The sequence below is a fragment of the Microtus oregoni genome, unplaced genomic scaffold (genome assembly GCF_018167655.1).
Source record: "Microtus oregoni isolate MIOR12 unplaced genomic scaffold, Mior012 000009F_ref0000495, whole genome shotgun sequence".
Lineage (NCBI taxonomy): Eukaryota > Metazoa > Chordata > Mammalia > Rodentia > Cricetidae > Microtus > Microtus oregoni.
This window is the reverse complement of record NW_024543068.1, coordinates 23,823,100-23,846,904: the sequence shown is the minus strand read 5'-3', so window position 1 is coordinate 23,846,904 and position 23,805 is coordinate 23,823,100. Positions and strand designations below refer to the sequence as shown.

The window sequence follows — 23,805 nt, the reverse complement described above, 5'->3', positions numbered from 1 at the left end:
TTCCATAGAGGTTTCCTGGACCTAGAGTTCAAGGTTGTCATGAGTGACCCAATAAAATTGATAGATGATTAAAAGGCACAGCAGAAGGATAAAGATTGAGACTCCAATGAGGAAGAAGTCAAAATACTGAATATTTGGCTTTTTTAGTCACCTTAAAATTTGTATTAAAATTATTTCATATTGTTTCCTTTCTTTTACAGTCTTCAACTTGACCAACAATGTAGATTTGGAGAACACCAAAAAGAAAATGGAAATATATCAAAAGGAAAACAAAGATGTCATTCAGAAAAATAAGTTAAAGCTGGTTGGTTGCTAAGTATTTTCTTCTTTTGTATGAGTAACAAAAATTTTTACATAGTACTTCAAAAGATTTTTATTAGTTCCTGGAGTGTTTTATACAATGTATTCTAATCATATTCACCCCCACTCTTCATGACTCTTCCTCAATTTACCCCTCCCTTCCTTACCTATCCATCTTTGTGTCCATTATAAAAAAAGCTTTCAAAAGAAATTTGTGCTGCTCAAGTATTCCTGGATGTGTGGTCTTCCACTGGAGTGTTACCAGGAGCTACACTTGCAGAGAAAATGGTTTCTTCCTCTCACAGCAGCTGTTGATCGCTAATGGCTGCATGGCCAGGGGTGGGATTGTGTGTCCAGCTTCCTCTCCGTGCTGGGACTTGGTCTGCCTTGGGCTTGGTACGGTCCTTTGTGCAGCTGCTCTGAAGTGTTCAAAAGACACTGTCTCCTTGAAGTTGTCTACTTCTTCCGGCTCTTAGACTCTTCCCACGACCTCTTTTCCATTGGTCCCTCAGCCTTGGGAGGGGATGTGCAGCATATATGTTCCAGTTAGGACTGAGCACTCTGCAGTCTCTTAGTTTTTGTGCCTTGGCCCATTTTGGATCTCTTTTAATCACCATCTACTGCAAACAGAAGTTTCTCAAATTACGGTTGACTGATGTGTTGATCTATGGGTATAATACTAAGTCGTTAGGAGATGGTTTAACCCTATATCCATTTAGTGGCATAATAGTAGTAGATTCTTTCTTAGGGCCTATTGCCTATCTAGCTGTAAGTTCTTAGCCCAACAATGGTGCCAAGTATGGATTCCATCTTATGGAGCAGGACTTAAATCCAATGAGAAGGTGGTTGGTTACTCATCATGATGTCTGTGTCACTATTATACCAGTGGCTGTGTCTTTCTAGGACAGTTATGTCTCCCAGGGTTCATAGCTAGGAAGACTGATGATGGTTTCTCTCTGGCAGCTTGCATAGCACCTTTCCGCACCATGAACACTGGGTGTAGGGATGAAGCTTTTAGTTTCATGCTGGCCTGCTTTCACCAGGTTCTAGGACTCAAGTATGTTTCTTTTTACTGTCAAATTCTGGAAGGTAACCAGTAGTATTGGTAATAGCCTTTAATGTTTGGGCTTCTGTGGGACCTTACTGGCCATTAATTCCAAAAGAAGTAGCTCATACCTGGTATTGGGCTATTTATTTGTTAACCTCTCAAGTTTATTAGGAATATTGTTATACTTTAATAGTATAGCTTGCCGGGCAGTGGTGGCACACACCTTTAATCCCAGCACTCGGGAGGCAGAGGCAGGCGGATCTCTGTGAGTTCAAGACCAGCCTGGTCTACAAGAGCTAGTTCCAGGACAGGCTCCAAAACCACAGAGAAACCCTGTCTCGAAAAAAAAAAAAAGATAGTATAGCTTAATCTCAACTCTTTGTGTGTGCATATATATTTTAGAATCCTTCTATAGTAGTAGGTTTCTATAGATCTTTCTTGAAAGGTCTTTAGTGTTGTTTACCCTTCTCTACTATCCGTCCAATACCCTCCCCTCTGCTCCCAGTTTAACCATTCCTATTCCGTTATTCCCTGTTAGCCCTTTATGGCAGTGCAGAGTCATGTCTCTCCTTTGGAAGCCCCTCCCATGGCCCCTTAGTGATGTGTATGGACATTACAAATGAAGCACACCCCTGAAGATTCAAAGCTAACATGCACAGATGAGAGAACATGTGACATCTTTCTAGGTTTGGAGTAGCTCACTCAAAATGATTGTCTCCAGCTCTAACCATTTACCTGCAAATTTCATCCTCTAAGGATCCCTCAGTGTAGCCCTGGCTGTCCTGGAATTCACTCTGTAGACCAGGCTGGCTTCAAACTCCGAGATCCACTTGCCTCTGGGTGCTGGTATTAAAAGCACATGCCACTAAACCTTGGGTTAATTTTTTTCTTATAGTTGAATAATATTCTGTTGTGTAAATATTACCATATTTTCACTATCTGTTCATCAATTGGTGGGCATCACAACAAAATGGCTGTTTCCACTTCCTGGCTATTGTGAATAGATCAGAAATGATCGTGGATGAGTAGGTGTCTTTCAGATGTGATGTGGATGGACTCCTTTGAGTACAGACCCAGGAAGGGTATAGCTGGATCATATGGTGCAGCCCTCTGTGGAAATCATTGTGGATGTTTTATATAATACTATAAGAAACTACCCTTCTTTTAAAAGCAGTTATATTCACAGGAATTTAAGCAGAAATTTAAATTTCTAGAAATACAGCTCTACTGTATAGATGCATGTAGTTAGGGGATATTCACATTACTGTAGCAAAACCTATTTTGACATTACAGTAAGCTGTACTTTTTAAGGAATGGATGTTTAAGGTAGACGGTTGTTATTGCTAGTGTCTGTCTGTGTTGTTATTCTCTGGGGAGTTAAGTTTGCATTTGAGCACTGATCAAGCTCATTTCTATCCTTGGACTTTACCAACTAAGCTTTCTTCCTAGCTCCGAGTTTGGCTGTTTTGTATACTTCACATAGGTGAAAACACAAAAGTATTTATTATATGTGGTTAAGCTTCCCTAAAATTTCTCAGACTTATTTTGTGATCTGTCCTGGCCAAAGTTTTGTATGTTATGGAAAAGATTGTATAGTCTGCTCCTGTTAAGTAGAATATTCTGTGTATGTATTTTTGTACCATTTTGTATAAAGAAACGTTTTTGGTCTCTGTTTATTGACAGTTCTGCTTGGGTACTTTTTCCATTAATTAAAAATGGACAATTTAAATTTTTTCTTCTGTTACTACCTAATTCTCCCCTCAGTTGTCATATTACAAGCTTTATATAATTAGGTGCTGTGATATCGAATGCATATGTAGCTTTCATATTTTCTTTTATGTTAATTTTTAAAAATCATCGTATTATGTCTTCTGGTATCTTCTCACTTAAGTCGGTCTTGTCTTGTATTCTTCACTTCAGTGAATGGTGCTAGCATCCATCAGTGCTCAAGCTATTGTTCACTCTCCATGTTTTGTTGATGGCTTATGTTCTAAACCTGGCTCTTCTAATAATTCTATTATTACATAATTAAGTAGCCATTAAAAAAAAAAACCTCTTTTGAATACTGTTCTACCCAGTCTTCCTATTTAGCTTGAACCCGGATCTGTTGATCTACACTGCCTCAAGTCATCTTAGAAATCCACTCCTTGGATTCTTGTAATGTCTTCCCAGGTGTCCTTTTGTGTTTTATAGAAAAGTGCCATGATCTTCCTTCTCTTTTGCTCTCTAGCTTTATTTAAAACATTTTCCCATATCTCATGACTTAGTCACACCAGAAGATAATCTAACTTGTTTCATATCTTTGCCCTGTTTGCTAATAGGTTGTTGTACTGTTGGGGGAGGAGGCTTCAGTATCTACAGGTTGAAGTTCTCAAACAATGTATGGCCTTCCTAGGGATACTGGAACAAATTGCCAAAACCCAGGTGGCCTATATATTATTCTTTTCACTATTATGGAGGCCATGGTGTCTCTCTCTTAGCCTCCGGTGGTAGCCAGCAGGCTTTGTCATGCTTTGTCTGTCTTCTTATGTGCTTCTCCCCATGTGGCTGTGTCCAGGTTTCCAGAAGGATGTTATCTTAACTTGATTAAATCAGCACAGAGCTCTCCTTTCACCCCCATCAAAATAAAGTCATATTTATTAGTACCAGGATGTCACTCTTTAGCCTCTCTTTTCATGGGACACAGTTCACCAGCAGCACTGTATGACACCCTTTCTATTTATTTATACTTAGAGTCCCAGGGAAAACTTGTCGGCAGATTAATAGCATCATTGCTGCATACACTGCGTATGCTGTATCCACACCTGATGCACTTATCTGCAAACACTCCGACACATTATGTAGATCTGTCTTTTTACAGATGCTCTTATTAATCCTTCTAGATGACGTTTGGATTCCCTTCTCAATGGGAGCGTGTATTAAAAGCTTTGACTTATTAACAGGGTATAGGAATTTATAAAAATGGTTGGGAGAATCACAAGACTTAGCAGCGTACTGAAGGAGAATGGAAAAGAGAGTAAACTGAATGGCTCTGAGAATGAGTTCACTTGAGGTGTGCGGTTGTCGTCAGAATAGGACTACAGTGAGCCTGACTGCTTGACTTTGCACATACCAAGTTTATAGTACAGGAGTGCAGTTCCTTTTTCTCCTTAGACAGTTTGGTGTTTTGTTGAAGGAGGAATTTGCTGAATACATGAACTGAAAAAGAAAATCCATGTGAAGTTCCATAAGTTGAATGACTTTAAATTATCTATAATAATTACAATTTACCTCCCCCACCTCACCCAGTATTAACCAGTTACTCCATTTCAGTTTCTGGACTTAGTCTACTTGATTTGCTGTTTGTCCTTCTCTGAGATAGTACAGGCTCACATGAAATAATAAATATTCTAGTTTATTCTGGTAGAACTGTTAGATTACTAAAGCACAAGTGATGAAACCGCTTTATGTTTTCAGTAAATAGAGTACAGCGTAGGATTGCTGTTGGTTGGTAAAGTCACTCCATTTCTTATGTGCCTTTCTCTTTAGACTCGGGAGCAGGAGGAATTGGAGGAAGCACTGGAAGTGGAACGACAGGAAAGTGAGCAACGAAGACTGTTTATCCAGAAGGAAGAAGAACTGCAGCAGATTCTGAAAAGGAAGAACAAGCAGGCCTTTCTAGACGAGCTAGTCAGTATTAATGCTACTTACCACTTAAAAACTAATCTTCCCATGGATTTGCTGGAAAATGGCTTTTAATGGCAGTTCAAAGTCTTCCTACTCTAGTTTACTCCAACTTTTTCCTAATACATTTAAATTAAAAAATTATTATTATTGTGTGCAAGGATGGGGCTGCTGAGAACATGTGCATGCCGTGATGTTGTGTAGAGGCAGAGGACAGTGTTGTGGAGCTGGTTTCCTGCTTTATGTGGGTTCTGAGGATCAAACTCAGGTTGGTGGGCTTGCAAGGCAAGTGAGGGCCTTTACCTGCTGAACAGGCATCCCTTTAACTTTTATTAGTTATTCTTTTTGGCAGTGGGGGTCTTTTGAGACAGGGTCTCTCTATGTAACAGCTTTGGGTTTCCTGGAACTTTCTCTGTAGGCCAGGCTGGTGTTGAACTCACAGAGAGATCCACCGACCTCTGCCTCCCAAGTACTGGGTTTAAGGTCATGCACCCCCACAGCCTGAAAATACTTTTTTTTTTTGGTTCTGATAGTTATTGATGTCATCATATATACTGCTGAAGAGTAACACATATCCCTCAAACCTTCATCCCGTATAATTTTTATGCTTACAATTCTGTGAATCAAGAATTCAAATGGGCGTGGTAGTGCAGGTTTTTAATCCCAGCACTCCAGATGGGTGGATCTCTGTGAGTTCAAGGTCATTCTGGTCTACTTAGTGAGTTCCAGGACAGCCAGAGCCACGTCGTAAGACCCTGTCTTCACAAAACAAGGCAAAACAAAGCCAGAAGAGCTCCTCTCCTTTGCAGTATATTCTCGGGTTGCCGTGCCATCTGTGCGGCTTCTGTAGCTGGGCATCTCGTCCAGTGTCTCAGCTGTAGGAAGGAGTATTCTAAGAGTAAAGAAGTACACACAGTATGGTTTGAAAGGCTTGGCTGGGAAGCTGGCACAGTGTACCTACTGATCAGTGAAGGAGCCTGTTCCATTTCAAGGGGATGGGTGTAGATTCTACTGTTTGTGGGTCAATTATGACCCCTTCATCTATAGTATATGCTCAAAAAATGTGTGTGTTCCTAGAATTTGGTATAGTGTAAGTTAATTTGATATCCAGTTTCTACCCCAAGGAGAATTAAGTGATAGGATCATGAAAATGATTTTAACTATAATTGTTTTCATATACGCATATACGTCCTTTTTATGTCTTGCTAACTTCTATAATGGATTTAAAGTTATTTATCCTAAGATGTGAAGATGCTTGTGGACAAGACACATTTTTGGACCTTAAAGAAGGCTGTTAATGATCAAGTGTGGTATCTCAAGCCTTTAATCCCAGCACTTGGGGGGCGGAGCAGATGGGTTTCTGTGAGTTCAAGGCCAGCTTAGTCTGCAAAGTGAGTTCCAAGATAACTAAGGCTGTTATACACACAAAGCCTGTCTCGAAAAACCAAAACCAAAACCAAACAAACAAAAAGGCTGTCAAAGTGAAGGTCTGTTGTATTGGGTTGAATAGCATTCCTGTTCCTTTCCCTCTTCCCCTCCCCCCTCTCCTTCCTACTCCCTCCCCTCTTTCTTTTTCCTTCCCCTTTTCAGCTTTTTGTCTATATTCATCTCACAATGTTATAACTTTATAACATTATAACTGACATAAATATAAACAATACTCAGTAGATTGTTTATTTGTCTCTAAGCTTATTAAAACATTGTTTTTAGAGCATTTCCTCTTAATAGTTTCCCAAGCTGATTTTGAATGTGTTGGTTATGTGCTGAAATATAGTGACTGCATGTCATATTTTTGCATGAAAAATAATCTATTTGGGTGAAATGTGAGTGTTATTAGAATATTAGTACTTCCTAGCAGTTAGCTCTGTATTCAGCTTTGTTAGCAAACAGCAGTAAGTGACTGTGGTCTGAGAAGTGGTTCATGGAATTGACACTTTATTATTAAACATATTCTAACCCTTAGTGATGCTGGTGACATCACAAGCTAGAAAACGTTTCTCTCTGGGAAAGTGTTTCTGCATTATTTCCTTTCCAGTCTGTCTTCACACATTCATTTTCCATGAGGCATTTCTTCAGTGTTGAAATGCTCCCAGTCTTAGTTGCGGTGTTGTTATTCTGTGATGGAGGAAATGTAAATCTATTTTCTATTGTGTCTTTGTTCGAAAATCATTTTAAGACAGTTAACCAGAGGTAAAATAAAATGCAAGGTTACATCTTAAGTTAGATGTAGGTGATAAAGAAGAATAAGAATAAGAGGATTAATGAGGATTAGACACAAAGTCTCACCATAAAAGTCTATCTAGGAATGGTGAGTTGATCTTGCAATATTGCACTTGCTATCAAGCCTGACAACCTGAGTTCAGTCCTCAGGAGTCACTTGGTGGAGGGAAAAAACTGACCTTCACAAGTTGTCCTCTGACATCCACGTGGGACCCACACAAATAAATAAAAATGTAGTCTAAAAACCCTCCCCACTTGCTATGAGTAGAAAGTGAATTTGCTTGTAAGTTTTTTGGCAGTGGAAGCTGGAAGAAGCTGGAAGGATGTTTGCTTCGGCCACTGTCCCTATTCTGGAGCAGCCTTTCATTAGCTCTCTGTAGTCCTCAAAAGCACCGAGCCGCTGCCTTAGTGAACTGCTCTTGGCCTCAGGCTCCCTCAGATGCAGCATGAAGTAAGAGTTCTTGCCCGTGTTGTACATTGTGTATAATCTGGAGTTAATACCGGTTCTTGTGAGTTCCCTCCTCTCGCTTCCTGTTTTCTTCACCTGCAAGTCATTACTGCACATATTTTCCTCACTGTTTAGACCATGTAACATGGTGTTTAAATAGTTCTTCATAATTCACTATATTCATTATTAGTACAATACCACTGCAGTTGGGCTTTTTATTTCCAACTTTTAAATTTGTCCATAGATTTATAGTGTTATTAATATTTCAATCTTTATTAAAATTTTTGTTTCTTTTAATCCTTGGCTGACTTAATTAAGTTTATTTTATCCTAATTAATCTGTATTAAAGAAGTGAAAATGTATTTTTCTATGTGTTCATGTTAAATTTTTATAAAAATGGAAAGCTAGCATTGACATTTGTAAGTGTGCTTAGAAGATTTAGCTTTTGAGTTGTTCTCCGGACCACACTTATGCAAGGATGACTTATTAGAATTCTTTTCTTTCTGTTCCTAAGTTTGGTCTTTGTGCCCAAAGTCACCTTTTAACCTGAAAAGCCCTGAAGCACACTGTACTGTATGTGAAGGGTTTATGTTACAGTCTGAATGTTTATGGCTTTGCATTTGCCATAGTGTTGGCTAAAAAGTCCATTTATTTTAATCCAAACTGTAAATTCAATTTTTTAATAGTTTGGAAAAAGATTTTTAATCAGGTTCTGTGTTATTAAATCTTTTTATATTCCTGTTTGAAAATTCTGTTCCGTTTATGTCTTAAATTTTATGAGTTAATGCTGTTGTCAAATGCAGTAGCTGATTCTTATTAGGAATATTGTTTGCCAGATGGCTAGCTTAAAGTCAGTTAAAATAATCTTTAAAAATGGTCATTATAAAGCTTTTAATGAGTGTTACAGGCAGTCTTATTAAAATTTCTTTAAATATTAAACAGTGTGCCCTTAGGCAATTACTGTGGGCTCTGCAGCCTTCCAAGGTGAAGTGCGATGGTCAGAGCGGAGAAGCAACCCCTAAACTGGACTTGCGTGTGCCTTGTTCCCGGAGCAGGTTTTACAGGCTGAGTCTACTCTGGAGACATAGCTGTCATCAGAGCCCGTGCTTAATTCTGTTTTAACAAAGGTATCCAGGCTCCAAAATTTTGAGTGCTAAAGTAGGAGAGTAAATTATGTGGCTTGATATTAAACTGAGATACCTAGAATACTTAGTTTTATAAAATTTCAGCTATCAAGACATTTAAACACTCAGTTCCTTTTAATGTGAATGAGGAACTAGAATTATAATAAACCAGTCATGGTTAGCAACTTATTTGAAGTGAGCACACTGTCTTAGGTTAAACAATTTTTAAAAAATTGTGTGTGTGTGTGTGTATTTGTATGTGTGGGTTAGCTGCCTAATGTCAGTGCTGGGAACTGAACTTGGGGTTCCCTGAAAGAACAGCAAGCACTCTTAACAGTTGAGACCTTTCTCCAGCCCCATTTTCTTGCTTTTATATATGAAATTTTTGGGTTTTTTTTTTAAGAATAAATTCTCATTCTATAAGTATTTGCATTCATTTGCAAATATCAACAAGAAGCCAGTGATTTAACTTTTAAAATGCTTTATTATTTATGTGTATGTATATCTGTGTATGGGTACATGCATGTGTGCACAGGTACTCCCAGAGGCCAGAGGAGGGCTTTCATCCCTGGAGCTGAAATTGTAGGCTGTTATGAGCAGCCCAGTGTGGTGCTGGGAGCCCAACATAGGTCTTTGGGCCAGACAGATGGCTCAGTCATTAAATGCTAAGGCTCACACTTTGAAATGGAGAGTTTAGTTCTAAAGTCAGGTCCTGTGGATGAACATCAAGTGCTTTTAACCATTGCGTCATTTCTACAGCCCAATGATAATGACTTTAAGACATCAGTTAACTAGTTATTATGTGTGTGAGTGCATAGTGTGTGTGTTTGGGCATGAATGTGGAGTTGGTTTATTTCTTCTGTCTTTATGTGTTCTGGGGGATCAAACTCTGGTGATATCCTGGGGAATCAGGTCTCCAGGCTTTTGGGCAAAAACACCTTTACCTGTCCAACTGTCTTTTTGACCCAGTGGTTTATTTTTTTAGCCAAGAATATTTTTTTTTCTTTTCAAGTGTGCACCTGAAAAGATACAATTAAAAAGATATTTTTGCCTCTAGCCCATTTAAGGTTTTCTTCAATGTTTTGGATTATACGAAATGCCTAGTGGAGGTCTAAAATTTCAGCCTTAGGAAGTGAAAGGTATTGAAAACTATTCTTATACTACTTCTTATTCACCTTTATTATTCCTCTCCAGTAGATAGCAATAATAGCTATCTAATGTAGGACAACAGCCTATCTAGGTTTAGGATCTGTTTTATAAAGAAATTTGTGTCCTTTATGTTTTAATTTTTGTGATATTGCTCCTTGAAAATTATTTTGGTTTTGTCCTCCCTCCCTCCTTCCCTCCCTCCCTTCCTCCCTCCTTCCCTCCCATCCTCCCTCTCTCCTTCCCTCCCTCCCTCCCTCCTTCTTTTCTTCTTTCTCTCTAAATTTTATGTGCATTGGTGTTTTACCTGCATGTATGTATGTATGTATGTATGTATGTATGTGTGTGAGGATGTCACATCTCCTGAAACTGAAGTTACAGATAGTTGGTAACTGCCATGTGGGTGTTGGGAATTGAACTCTGGTCCTCTGGAAGAGCAGTCAGTGCTCCTAACTGCTAAACCATTTCTCCGGCCCCTGGTTTTGTTTTACAAAACAGGATCTTAAGTTGTCTAGGGTGGCCTTGGACTCACTGTGTAGCTAAGGTTGGCCTAGAACTCCTGCTTTTCCTATTAGGTATTACATGCCCTGTACCCCCATGCCCTGCTGTATTATAAAATCTTAATGTTAGTGGAAGGAGAGAAACAAGTCCTGCTCGCTGTCTGTTGGTCTCTGCACATACTCTATAACATGCATACGAGACACATACACAGCACACAGATAAAGAAATGCAGTTTGAAAAACTGAAAAGTCTCGATGTGCATCTTCATTCTCAAATAGCCATTGACTGAGTTGCTGTTCCTGTTCCTATGCTGGAACTCCTAAACAGTCACTTTAAATGTACTGGTCACCCACATAGTGTCTACAAATTATTCCTGGGTTAGATTTGGGAAGAAAATGAGACTCTGTAATGTTTGCTTTTATATCATAAGATGTTAACATGGGAGTTTCTTGAGGATTAAATTCTGGGTGACGGCTATTTTTAATGCTCAATACCCTGCTTTTGGGTGGCCCTGTGGGGTGAACTTAGAGTTTTAGATGCGCTAGGCACAGCGCTGCATCACCAAGCTATGTCCCTTCTCTATTTTTTATTTTTAGATGACCTCAATAAATGGCCAGGCTGGCCTTGCACTTGCTGTGTAGCCTTTCACATAGAAAAGGGGTGGGGTTTTGTATTGTTTTGATTATTTTTTTTATCTTTGTTTCTGGACACAGAATATAAACTCTCATATGGGAAGGGTGGAGCTGGAGAGGTCCTTTCTCTGCATGTGTTTCTGGGTTCTCATTTAACTGAAACCTCAGAAAGGTGGAAGTCTAGTTATATTTTAGTTTAGCTCCACAGCACCACAAACATGTAAGTGCTTCATTCTGAACAGGATAAATAACAGTCTCCTCATTAAGATAAGTGTTTTGCTGCTCAAAATAGGGCTGTGTACAGATTTGTGTAAACAATGGTCCTGGCTAGTATCAGTATATGATATTAAATGTTTATCATTTTGTTACTTGACTAAAATGTGATTTAAAATTTAAGAATAAAATATACATGTGGTGGTACTTACAATAGTCCCATTGTGCAAAACAGAACAAGGATTACTTGCAAACAGCCTCAGGTGAAATCTAATGGGAAACATTTCAAATGGTCTGAAGTCCGGGGCAAAAAGAATGTGTCTCAGACAAACCTCTGATCTAAGTTATAGCCCTTTCTACTGCTCTTTGCATGATTTGCTTTCTTTCTTTAATAAATGGGTTGATGGCTAGATGAAATAGGACCTTATTATATTATCTTTAATGTGGATTTTATAAAACACTTGTTTGCAGGTTACTTTGATTTATGAGTCTATAGCAACCTTTTTATTATGGAATGTTAATATTCTTTTGTAAAGCATCCTACATGAAGTGAGTATTTAGTTGACATCATGTGCTCACAGAAGAGGCAGACTTTGAAAGTTGTTGTTTTAGTCTTTCCGTTTTAAGTTTCACACTGAACTTTTCTTACAGGAGAGCTCTGACCTCCCTGTCGCTCTGCTCTTGGCTCAGCATAAAGACAGATCTACTCAGCTGGAAATGCAGTTAGAGAAGCCCAGGTCCACGAAGCCAGTCACGTTTTCCACAGGCATTAAAATGGTAAGCCATATTTTAATTGCTGTTTTCAGGACTATGCTTTTAAATTCCCTAGTAATTTCTACAGTGATGTGAACAGCTGAAATGTTGAAGAGCCCCTATGTCCTAGGCCAAATGTCTGGACGTGTGGACACATAGAGTATAAGAAAAGAGAAAAGTAATGTGTTTCTAAGTGTGCAAAGCATTTTTATTCATTATGGTATGGATTGGTGTGGCGTGGGTGTGTGTGTTGCACGTGCTAGGCAGGTGCTGTTTCATTAAGCTACACCCTTGGTCCTATTGTTATTAGTTTATAAACTTGTAGTTGTAGGTGAAAGAAAAGTGCATAAATATGGTTATTTAATATACTATTTATCTGCTGGTATAAAATAGAAACAGTGGATTGCTTTATACTTCTCTGCAGACAGTTATTTTCTACATAAATACATTTTTTAAAAAGCCATTTGTAGTTTCTATACTCTTTAAGGATAGAGTGATTTGAATTAAAACATTGTCTAAATTTAGTCATTCACAAGTAAGACTATATTTATGAAGTTTTTGCTATAGTTTAAGAATTATCAGTTTTTACTTTTATAACTTTTTAAATCCATATGTTTGGGGGGGTCTAGGTGTATGTACATGTGTCAGGGTGCATGTGTGTGGAGGTCAGAGGACAACTTGGAGGAGTTGATTCTTTCTTCAGCTGTGGAGGTTTCGGGCATCAGGTTCAAGTCGTCAGGCTTCTCATCTATAATGTTAAGTCACTTGCTTCTTTTTAAGATGGTGCTGTGTTCCTTAACTGCTGTTTGACGTTTATACAGCATTCTGAAAGTGTGAAATAACATTAGCATTTTGCAGTATTCTGTAGCATCTTGTTTTCATCTTGTTGTGCTAGTTATGTTCTCTGTAATTTTCTTCCTTGCACCACCACTGTCCCAGTATTTCCCATGAACATTTCTTTATATTAAGGCCTTCAATCATCATATTTAAATCGTCATTTTTCCTCTCTTCTTCCATAACTCTTGTTTGGAAGCTAGTTTGTTGAATGGATGGTTGGAGACTGAATGAATGGACAGATGATCTTAAAGAAAATCATGAAAGCTCTTAGTGAATTTTATAGACTGGAAATATTGGTCACTTTGATGTGGTGAATGAACGTACAGATTGTTTCTTTTTATCTTTTGCAGCTTTGGTTTTAGCAATTGTGTAGCAAACAAACCAAACCCTATGTAAGAAATGGCTGTTATATAGACAAAAGACACTAGTAACAAAATGTTTCCTCTGTCATGCTTGCTCATTCTAGGAACTTTTTTCAACTTTCACTTTTTGAGACCTAATTTTAAGTAGCCCAAACTGCCCTTGAACTCTTGATGTAGTGGGAGATGGTCTTAAGCCAATCTTCTGTCTCCACCTCCCAGGTGTTTTGGTTAAAGGAGTGAGTCACTGAACTAAACCACACTGCTTTTTTCTCTTCTTCTTCTTCTTCTTCTTCTTCTTCTTCTTCTTCTTCTTCTTCTTCTTCTTCTTCTTCTTCTCTCTCTCTCTCTCTCTCTCTCTGGCTTTTGTTTGTTTGTTTTTTGTTTTGTTTTTTTTGGCTTTGGGTTTTCGAGACAGGGTTTCTTTGTGTAGCCTTGGCTGTCCTGGAACTCATTCTGTAGACCAGGCTGGCTCTGAATTCAGAGATTCGCCTGCCTCGGCCTCCCAAGTTCTGGGATGAAAGGTGTGTGCCACCACTGCCCAGCCACAGTGAATTTTTTGGTGGTTCTATCTAAAGTACCTTTTTCTACCCACATACCAGTAATTTATACTTTTAAACTCCTTAAATGTTTCCTTCTATATTTAGGGTATAACCTTTGCAATCTTAACACTAAGACTATGACAGGGTTCTATGAAATGTTCTGTGTAAGTGGATGAATGTTATACATTATGTTGATATCAGTGGACTCTAAAGATATGCAGATACATTGAAGCCTCTTTGTCTTTATGGAATACCATGCTTGGAATACTCTTAAATGATTGTGAAAACACTAACTAGTTTATAAGCATTAATCATACTTGGTTGTCATTTGAGGGCTTTTAGTGGAGGATGGCATTTCACAGCCATTCTTTCTTCTGTTTTCCAGCTCTTCCATCCTTTTTCCTCCTCTGTGGTAGTGCTCCCTGAGTCTTTGAGGGGATGATATAAATGTCTTGTTTATGGCTGGGCACTGTCTCTGAGTGTCATGTAGTAGCCACGAGTCTCTGCACTCACCACCTTGTACTGGAGAGATGTGCATTTTATTTAAGGGCTTTGAATGTCCTTGGATTTTGGTAAACCCAGTCCCTGACAGATACAAAGCTAAGACTGTATTTGTTAAGATGAGCTTTGAAACTTTTTGAAGAACAATCACTGATCAACAAATATTTTGTAATAAACAACACAAGGAAGGTCCTTGTCTGTATACACGTGTTTCCTTAATGAGATTAGGAGGCACAGCCACAGCTGGCCCAGCAGCACACCTTCTCATGAGATGTGAAACCCCTGTCTCAGTTCATCATAGACTCTTTAACCAACTCCTGTAGTGTGTGGCCATTTCGGTGAGACTTGAGTGTGCATTACATCCTGGCTTTGGTCAGCAGTGTTGAAGACTCACAGAGATACCAGCTTCTAAAGAGCAGACTCCTTGAGAGTACCATCCTGAGTTCCCATGATTGTTTGCTGGTAGAGAGATACCCACTGTTTATCTGACCGCTTTGGGTGGGAAATATGCTAAACAATCCTCTCTCTCTCTCCTCCCTCCTCTCTTCCTCCCTCCTTCCCTCCGTTCCTCCTTGTCACTCTCTCTCTCTCTCTGGTGGAAGCTGTATCTTACTGTGAATTTGTTTTCTAATCATGCTTAGCTTTTTACCAAAAGGCATAGTTATAGCGAAAAGGCTTACTTCTGTCTCTGTAGCACCTTGATGGTCTGTGGGCCACAGAATGCTCTCATGGGGGGCAGAAGACAACCTGCAGGAGTTGGTTCTTTCTCCACCATGGGGGTTTTGAGGATTGACCCTAGGTCATCAGGGTTGTGATAAATCACCTTTACTTAACAAAAACTTTTGTTTACCAATTTCAAACACCTAATTGGACCCACAAATTTATACGTATTTTTCTTTACGATTATTCAAATGAATAAATCTTTTCATTTCTCAACTCCCATCCAGATCCTTCTTCCAACTCTTAAAGCTGCCTCCTTGGTGTTTTGAGATACATACTAGTTGCTAGATTATAAATGTCTTGAGGGTAAGAAGCTCCATGTTTAACTTAGCTGTATATAGTCATGAGTGTGTAGTACTTAAGTAGTATTAAGTATTAATAATGGTTTTAGATGTACAAATGCAGGTGATATTAATACATCTGTATGTAGTGAAAAACAATACTAATCAGGAAGTAGTGTTTAAACTTTTGAGTTATTAGACATGATGGTAAAGGGAAAGAAATTTGACAGAGAGATGAAATGGGGCAAAATCCTGCCCTCCCTTAGTAGATGTCCATCCAAAGCTAAGGTATTGGCTTTCTGTTCTGAGTTTGTTCCCGTCCTGAGTTCTGTTAATTTTGCATTCTTGCTGGCATTTGGTATTGTGACTTTAAAATATATCTTAGTTGTGTTGAATAGGTATTAGTGTCATCTCAATATGTTTTGGGATTTCCCCAAATTTAATATTTATCATCTCTTTGTACATTTACTTGCTATTAGTATTCATTTTGTGTTTAATATATGCTTGTTTTTATGGGTTAAATTATGGTTATTTTAGTAGAATTACTAATTCAGAACAAATGATATTTCTATTCTTTAAATATTTATTGTTCCTTTGTCTTGGGAACATTCAGAGTCCATTCCACCTGCAGTTTTGTCCTTGGCCATAGTTACATACGTGCAGTAGAACATTACAAATTGTTTTTCCTCCCCAGCTTGCCATATACATGTTAACCACCTTCTCTCCGCCTCTCCCTTCAGCCACTGCTAACCACTCTCTGCGTCTATGGGATCAGCTACATAATATCCCTGTGTTCCATTCATGCTGCTGAGAGACAGAATTCCTTTTACTGTACAGTAGATATTCCATTGTGAATAGGTACCACATTTTCTTTTCTCCATTGTTCTCGTGGACTCTGGCTGTCATGGCCGTAGTGAGTAGTGCAGCAGTAAATAGAGGCTGCAGACCTCGCTGATGTCCTCGTCTTCTTACCTTTGGGTACTTACCCAGCAGGTGAATGACTTGCTCTGTCAGTTAGTGGTATTTTTTGGAGCGTTGGTAGTGCTTTTGATAGTGGCCATGCAGGTTATACCCTCACCAGTTGTGTGTGGAGCTGCCTTAATTGCACCTGCCCAGCCTTTGTCTTTTGGTGACAGCTGCTCTTTGGGGGATGCTGACTTATCACTGTGGTTTTGACCTATGTGCCTGTTGGTTAGTGCTGCTAAGCACTTTTCATTTACTTGTTGGTTATTTGTGTATTTTAAAGAAATATCTGTTTGTATCATCTCCCCATTTCTAATCAGATTATCTACTGTCATTGGTTGGTTTTTACTCTATGTTTTCTTTACTCTTTGGTGTGCCCACCACCCAGCTTCCAAATAAATACACTGAGTTTTATTCTTTCTTATGAATACCAGGTCTTAGCTCGCCAGCTCTTAACTTAAATTATCCCATCTTCCTTTTGCCTCTGGGCTTTTACCTTTCTCTAGTCTGTATACCTTTCTTTATTTCTTACTCTGTGGCTGTCTGTATAGCTGGGTGATTGGCCCCTGGCTCCTCTCCTCCTTTTCCGACTATTGTGAGCCTCCATGTGAGCTGAAAACAGAGCCTGGGTCTTCTGGAAAAGTAGCCAGTTTCATAACCATCGAGCCATTTTTCCAGCCCCACCAATTTTCATTCAAGATTTTTTTATGTGTGCATGTTCATGAGGTGTATCTGTAACTCACCTGAGCTTCAACTTCTATAATTTTGTTATGTGTTTGAGGCTTCAATACAAACAGGCAATTTAAATGTTTCATTATATTTAGATTTGGAGCCTAAATTCATCTTATTTGATTCCCTTTTTCATCAAGTTGTCATAGCTATGTGATTCAATAATACCTCTGACAACTTCAACATCTTTACTAGGAAATACTATATCCAGTTTTTATTTTAGCACATGGTGTTTTTGATCATATTGTGAAAACATACTGCTTTAATTCACTTTTCTCCTGTCTTACAATATTTTGAACTCATGTAGTCAGATATGAGATATCAGATAAATATCAGATAAAATAAAGCTTATCACCAAGTATAAAATGCATAAAAATAAGGTTGAAATAAGATTGATAATGATCAGAAATATTAGTTTTTCTTAAAGGTCTGTATGATCTTGATTTAACATTCTCTTTTTAATGAATACTGAATGAAAAAAAATTAATACTAGCAAGGGATACAGTGTATTTAGTATTGCGCTAGAAAACGCGTATTTCCTTCAGGTGTTTATGTCCATAACCATTTCACTGGACTATCACTGCCATATGACGTCTCACACTCCAGGTCTCAGCTGGAGATCTGATTTGCTGCCTTCATCCTTAAAAAGTGTTACTATGAACAATGGGGAGGCAAAGACAAGGAGTAAGGTGACAGATGGCAGGGAAATAAAACAGCAAATTTCTGCAGCCTTGTTTGTTTTGGCTAGTTCTTGTCCCAAGCACATGGAAATACTTTGCACATTTGAGAACTGTGAGTTGCTCACGTGTGTTTCTGGAGAAACAGTAAATCATTTGTGTACCGGAAACACACTCAGATTATTCTGTTGTGACTTTTTATTTCTGGGGTTTCCTTTGTCATAAGAAAATATGTTTCTTCTTTCAAATCATATTTTTGATAATATATTTGGAGCATCAAAAGCATGAATTTAAATTGGATGGTGCAGTTCATATAAAAAATGAAAGTTTTATTAACATTTCCTTGTTATCATAGTCTTCTATTATCCTAAAAATAGGTGTTATTAATGAGAAGAGACATAACATATATACCTGAAGTCACTGTAGTGAGGTGTTTGCAACTGCCTGTGCTCCTAGATTTCTTGTATGTTAATTGTATTAATAAATTTTAAGACTAAAGAGCATGTTCTAGTGTTGAATACATTCCCATGTATATATGCAATAAAGATATTATTAATCAATCCCCCTTTGTTACTGATACATTCCGTAAGCACAGGATATGGCGGAAGTTCAAACCTTTAGATTATTTGTTTAATTATGATTTACTTTAGCAGAGTGCCTCTTGTGTTGAACATATTAAGTTTGAGAGAGACTAGTAACGACTTGATCCAGGAAATACCATTCCTCCTTGAACAGCTATAGTGTGCATGGTAGTAGATCCTGCACAACTTTGCCACACTTAGCTCTTTTTAATGACGATAATTGGAAATAACAAGGATCTATAATTTTTTTTTTTTTTTTGCTTTTTGAGACAGGGTTTCACTGTAGCTATCAAGCCTTTCCTGGGGGAATTTTTTTATTTTATTTTATTTTTCGAGACAGGGTTTCTCCGTAGCTTTTGGTTCCTGTCCTGGAACTAGCTCTTGTAGACCAGGCTGGCCTCGAACTCACAGAGATCCGCCTGCCTCTGCCTCCCGAGTGCTGGGATTAAAAGCGTACGTCACCAACGCCCGGCTCCTGGGGGAATTTTTAATCTCCATGTTAGGAATTTTCCTAAAGCGAGCTCTCTGCCGACTCAAAAATCCCAATCAAGCCAAGTGACAATGAGCCGAATTAAAGGAGGTCCAGGTTTATGGGATTTCTGCGTTCTCAGGTGGTCTTGAGGGGAACCGGAAAGCCGCAAACTTGACCACAGGAGGGGAGTGTTGGAGGAGATATGGACAGATACCACATGGAGACTTTCTGGGGAGCACTTTAAAAATAGGCTGGAGGGAGGGGTCAAGGTTTGGCGTTCACAGGGGCAGGGCCTCTAAAGTTGGAGGCCTGAGAATGGGACTTACACTCCATATTACTAATTTCGGTTTAGAGATTATAGGCATAGATGTAATTATGATTTCTGATACAAGACCTGTGTTCCCTGAAATGGTAATTGATGTTGCACACTTTTTCTTGGCTATTTTGGGTTCTAGAAAAGTCCATCTAGCCTTTTCTAAAATGATATCAAGCTAGTTCCTTGTGTCCTACATAGTAGTGAGTTGCACCTTTCTCACAGAAGCATTTGAATTGAGAATGGGAAGTAGTGGAGAATAATTATAATCTTCTTTTATTCTAATTTAATGATACAAGCAAGAGAACCTCAACCCCCATTATTAGAAGATAGAGTTGTGATGGCCATAAGGGCTTCAATGTCAGATTATGGATGGGTTCAGATTCTGGTCCTGTGAATTAATGCCTGTGGAACTTGGACAGATAACCTTGGTCATCTTTAGAATATACATTGTAAAATAACATACTGAAGAGCTCAAAGAGGATTCTTTGAATAGTCTTAGATATTGTCAGTTACTGTAACAGTAAACTGTTTCCCGTACTTAACAGTTTCTCCCATAAAGACTAACTTTTTAAAAACCAACAAAATTTACAACAAAGATGGCAAAGCCAGAGCGTAATTAGGTGAATGACCCCAAGCCTACGATCAATCTCACACTTGACTATGGGCTTTTGATGCTGGGCGTGAGCATACCGCAGACGTGTCTTTATCAGGTTGGATGCGCCTGACCCTGTTCCGCAGAAGCATGCTGATTATGCCACCTCTGACTCACAGAACGATGACTGTGAATATGTGGGTGCCCTCGAGAATGAGTGGCACCTGCTGGGGCTTGGCAGGGATGGGTCTCATAGGACTGAGTCACCTCATGAGCAGTCAACATGCGTGTGGGCGAATAAGCATTGGACATGACCCTCATCTGGGTACTCCTAGTGATGTCCAGATTCTTACTCTGCGTGATAGTATTACTGTTGCCTGTGTAAATAAAGTGGAGTGTTTTCAAAGTACAGGAAGAAGACAGGTTTTTTTGTTTTGTTTTTTTCTGGAGATACTTGAGAAATTGATTAAAGAGTTTCATTTTCTGTGATGGCAACTTTGACTCTCTTGGGCAAGCTTGATGCTATTAATGTGGGAAGGAAAGGTGATTGGCTTTGTTTTGTCCTGTGTGAACTTTGATGATGGACTTGGGAGTGCACTGGGCTCTGCGTCTCATGCTGGACAGATCTGTTGTTGTCCAGGATTCCTGGTGGTAACTAGTTGGTTGTACCAAGTGAATTCTGACTTATTTGGCTGGTGGGTTTATGAACGACAATTGACTTCAGGTGGACTCAATGAAAGACTGGAGAAGTTATCAGTTGTATGCTATGGTGGATTTTGGTTTCTATAAAGATAACATGAAGCTTCATTGGATTGGTAGAGACAGGCTGAGCCGTTTCATGTGAGTGTGTCATGATGGAGAGACTGGAGATTTTGCCGATAGGCCAGGAGGTGTGGTGAATCCTGTTTATACCTTGTTTAGCTTTGCTGTATTGGAGGATTAAACATGTTACGCTGTCTTTAGAATGCCCGAAAGAAGTGTTGCAGAGAGTGATAGTCCAAACCTCTGAACTAGATTCAAAGATGGGAAGGATGCTTAGTATACGCTGCTGTAATCTGAATATTGCTGTATTTGAAGTGTTTATCAAGCCTATGGGTGACTACTGTCAATATTTTACATATCATGCTAACTTAGTGATAAATTATGTAATTACACATATTGTAAAGTACTTATTTAGATCTTCTGCAGTGTATTCGTCTGCATTTGGTTTGTTTCTGATTCTTCATAACAGCAATCTTAAGAACTACTGTCTCATGGACGCCTCCCCATGTCCTGTTGACCTGTAACAATGTAATGGAAAATGGGTTTTGCTAACAGAGTGCACACTGATACAAGTTAAACTCGTGATTTAAGTAAAAGATGCACCAAATTAAAGGAAAAAAAAACCAAAAATCAAAACCAAAAGTTGGATATAGAATCTGCTAGAATTTTCAGCCCTTTAGAGAGGTGAGGGAAAGGAGAACCATTTGTTCTAAGTTGTAAATGGGCTAACCGTAAATAATGTCACAGTCTTTTGTAAACTATTAGTGGGTCTGTAAGTCATTAAAAGGATGATATAAATAATAATCACATTTTATAGATAATTGAAATTCTAAAATTAATTCTCTTTCATTTTAATATTTTGTGGGACTTTCTGCTAAGCAGATAGGATCTGGTTAAGTGCATAATGAGACAAACATTGGTCTGGCAATCCATTGGAACTGCTGAAAACAAAAACAGGACTGCAGCTATGTCAAAACCTCGGGTGAACTCGGTTTAGAAACAGCCTTGTTTTCTTCAGGGAGATGCTATAGTCAGAGAAGCTGCAGAAGCGGTCATTCTCTTGTCCTTTGTGTAACTGTGGTTATTGCTGCCAATGCAAGGACACGTGTATCTGTTGTAAAAATCATGTCTTATGAGACAGGAAATCTAGGTCTGCTTTTGTGAGACACTGTGGTTTTATGCCTTAACTAGATATGGAGAGAATTTTGTCTGTGTCACATAGATTTTTGTCTCTGACTGTTGAAGAGGATTTTGTTTGGTTTTGTAGACTCGTGCTTTCGATTGGCGGCCCCTAACGTGTAAATTTGTTTGGAGATCAAGAGGGCCATATCTCTAGACTGTTTTAGTGCTTTGTTGGTAGGCTGTATTTAACCACGTACAAGGATGTTGAAGGGAGAATCAAAAATTGAGACCTTAGTAAGATTGGAGATGATTTTTCCTAACCTTTTTAGTTTTGAGAGTCCTTGAATTTTCTTGCTTTAGACCCCGAGTTAATCCTGGGTCTCTGTGCCCCTCCGCGCTCTCGTCATAGGGTATCCGGCCCTGCTCTCAGTCGCTGTGAGGAAGGGTTCGTGCTCTGTGCTTGCCTTTTTTTTTTAAAATAGGAAATTATAAGGATAAAAAGTATAATTTCTATTGACACTTAAAATACACAAATATTAAACAAGACATAAAATAAGCAAATAAATCCTTAGTTTTAAAAACAACTACTTCATATATTGCTTTAAATTTTTTTTAACAAATGCCTTTTTAAAAATAATAATAATGAAATAACAAAATATCGATGCTTATTAAGTAAAATCATAAAATTGCATTTCTTCCTCTAACACCTTACTGAAGTCAGGAAGTTTTTATTATAGTAGAGTCTGGTTGTAGCTCAAGATCAGGGAGCATAGTAGGATTCATAGTGGCAAGAGGGGACAGGTTCTTGGGAATTTCGTGGTATCCTGTTGTGGAGGAACAGATGGGAATACAGAGGGCAAAATGAAAAAAAAAAATCTGAAGTTTAAGAATTTCAAAGCTGGCCGGGCAGTGGTGGCGCACGCCTTTAATCCCAGCACTCGGGAGGCAGAGGCAGGTGGATCTCTGTGAGTTCGAGGCCAGCCTGGTCTACAAGAGCTAGTGCCAGGACAGGCTCCAAAGCTACAGAGAAACCCTGTCTCGAAAAAACAAAAAAAAAAACAACAAAAAAAAAAGAATTTCAAAGCTTTGCCTAAGGGCCAACTGTGTACCCAGGAAAAGAAAGTAAATCATTCTTTGATTTCCCTCCTGTATTGTTCCCAGAGCCCAAGACTGAATTAAAGATAATGAATGTGCTTTGTGTGTTGTCAGTCTGGGACTGCACCATCGTTAGTGATGTTCTTTCTACAGGAAGGTGTTTTGAGTTGTAATTTGATTATAAACAGATTGCACACTCTTCCCCACTCCCCACCCCTGTTTTTTGCCTTTTTTCGGAGGAGGGATGATAGGATTTTGCTGTGTTGCCCAGCCTGGCTTTGAACTGTTGATCCTCTCACCTCATCTCCACACTGGAGCTACTGTAAGCCTGCATCACCATGTCAAGCCACAGTGGAGTCTGGAAAGGGCCCATTTGACTTGTTGAGTGCCTGCGTGGTTCTGTGTGGTGGGATATTGAATGACAGTGGAGGTGGGACGAGTGATCCTCCTGATGGAGAGGATGCAGCAGTGATAATAGAGGCATGCTGACACTACTGAATCAGATTTTGACTTCTTTTTATTTATAAGCAAAACCGACACTTAAAAAAAGGTTTCTGGCTGGGCGATGGTGGCTCACGCCTCTAATCCCAGCACTCGGGAGGCAGAGGCAGGCGGATCTCTGTGAGTTCAAGACCAGCCAGGTCTACAGAGCTAGTTCCAGGACAGGCTCCAAAGCCACAGAGAAACCCTGTCTCGAAAAACCAAAAAAAAAAAAAAAAAAAAGGTTTCTGTTTATCCTTGTTCACAGCATACAGTTTAAGATGTTCAGATATAGGATGACCTTTTGTACTGCATAGGCCCCTCCCCCGTCTCTGTCTCTGTGCTTCTGCCTCTGTCTGTCCCTGTTTCTCTGCCTCTGTATCTATATCTCTCTCCTTCCTTCTCCCTCTGTCTGTCTCCCTCTCTCTTTCTCACCTCTCTCTCTCTCTCTCTCTCTCTCTCTCTCTCTCTGTGTGTGTGTGTGTATGTGTGTGTGTTTTCTGGTACATTTACCCATGTGTGTACTTGCAGAGGTTAGAGTAGACATCAGCCATCTTTCTGGTTTTGAGAGTCTGTCACCGAAATGCTTTGAAAAGACCAATGAGTGATGTGAGATTAAAACCAATTACAAACAAACCTTATTTTCTTAAAGCACAGATCCATATGCATAAGGTTTTATTAATAATTTTGCTTTTGCCTTGTTAAAGACAGCAAGGCATGTAATTATT

The 23,805-nt window shown here is 39.0% G+C and overlaps 1 protein-coding gene across 1 annotated transcript in view; it reads left to right on the top strand.

The window, feature by feature from the left end:
• Positions 1 to 23,805, top strand: part of Mnat1 (MNAT1 component of CDK activating kinase) — a 132,297-nt gene that overhangs the window by 46,377 nt on the left and 62,115 nt on the right. The window contains exons 4-6 of the mRNA XM_041658381.1: positions 201 to 304; positions 4,877 to 5,017; positions 11,947 to 12,072. Of these exons, the coding sequence (XP_041514315.1) occupies positions 201 to 304; positions 4,877 to 5,017; positions 11,947 to 12,072 (371 nt within the window). The remainder of the gene's footprint in view (positions 1 to 200; positions 305 to 4,876; positions 5,018 to 11,946; positions 12,073 to 23,805) is intronic.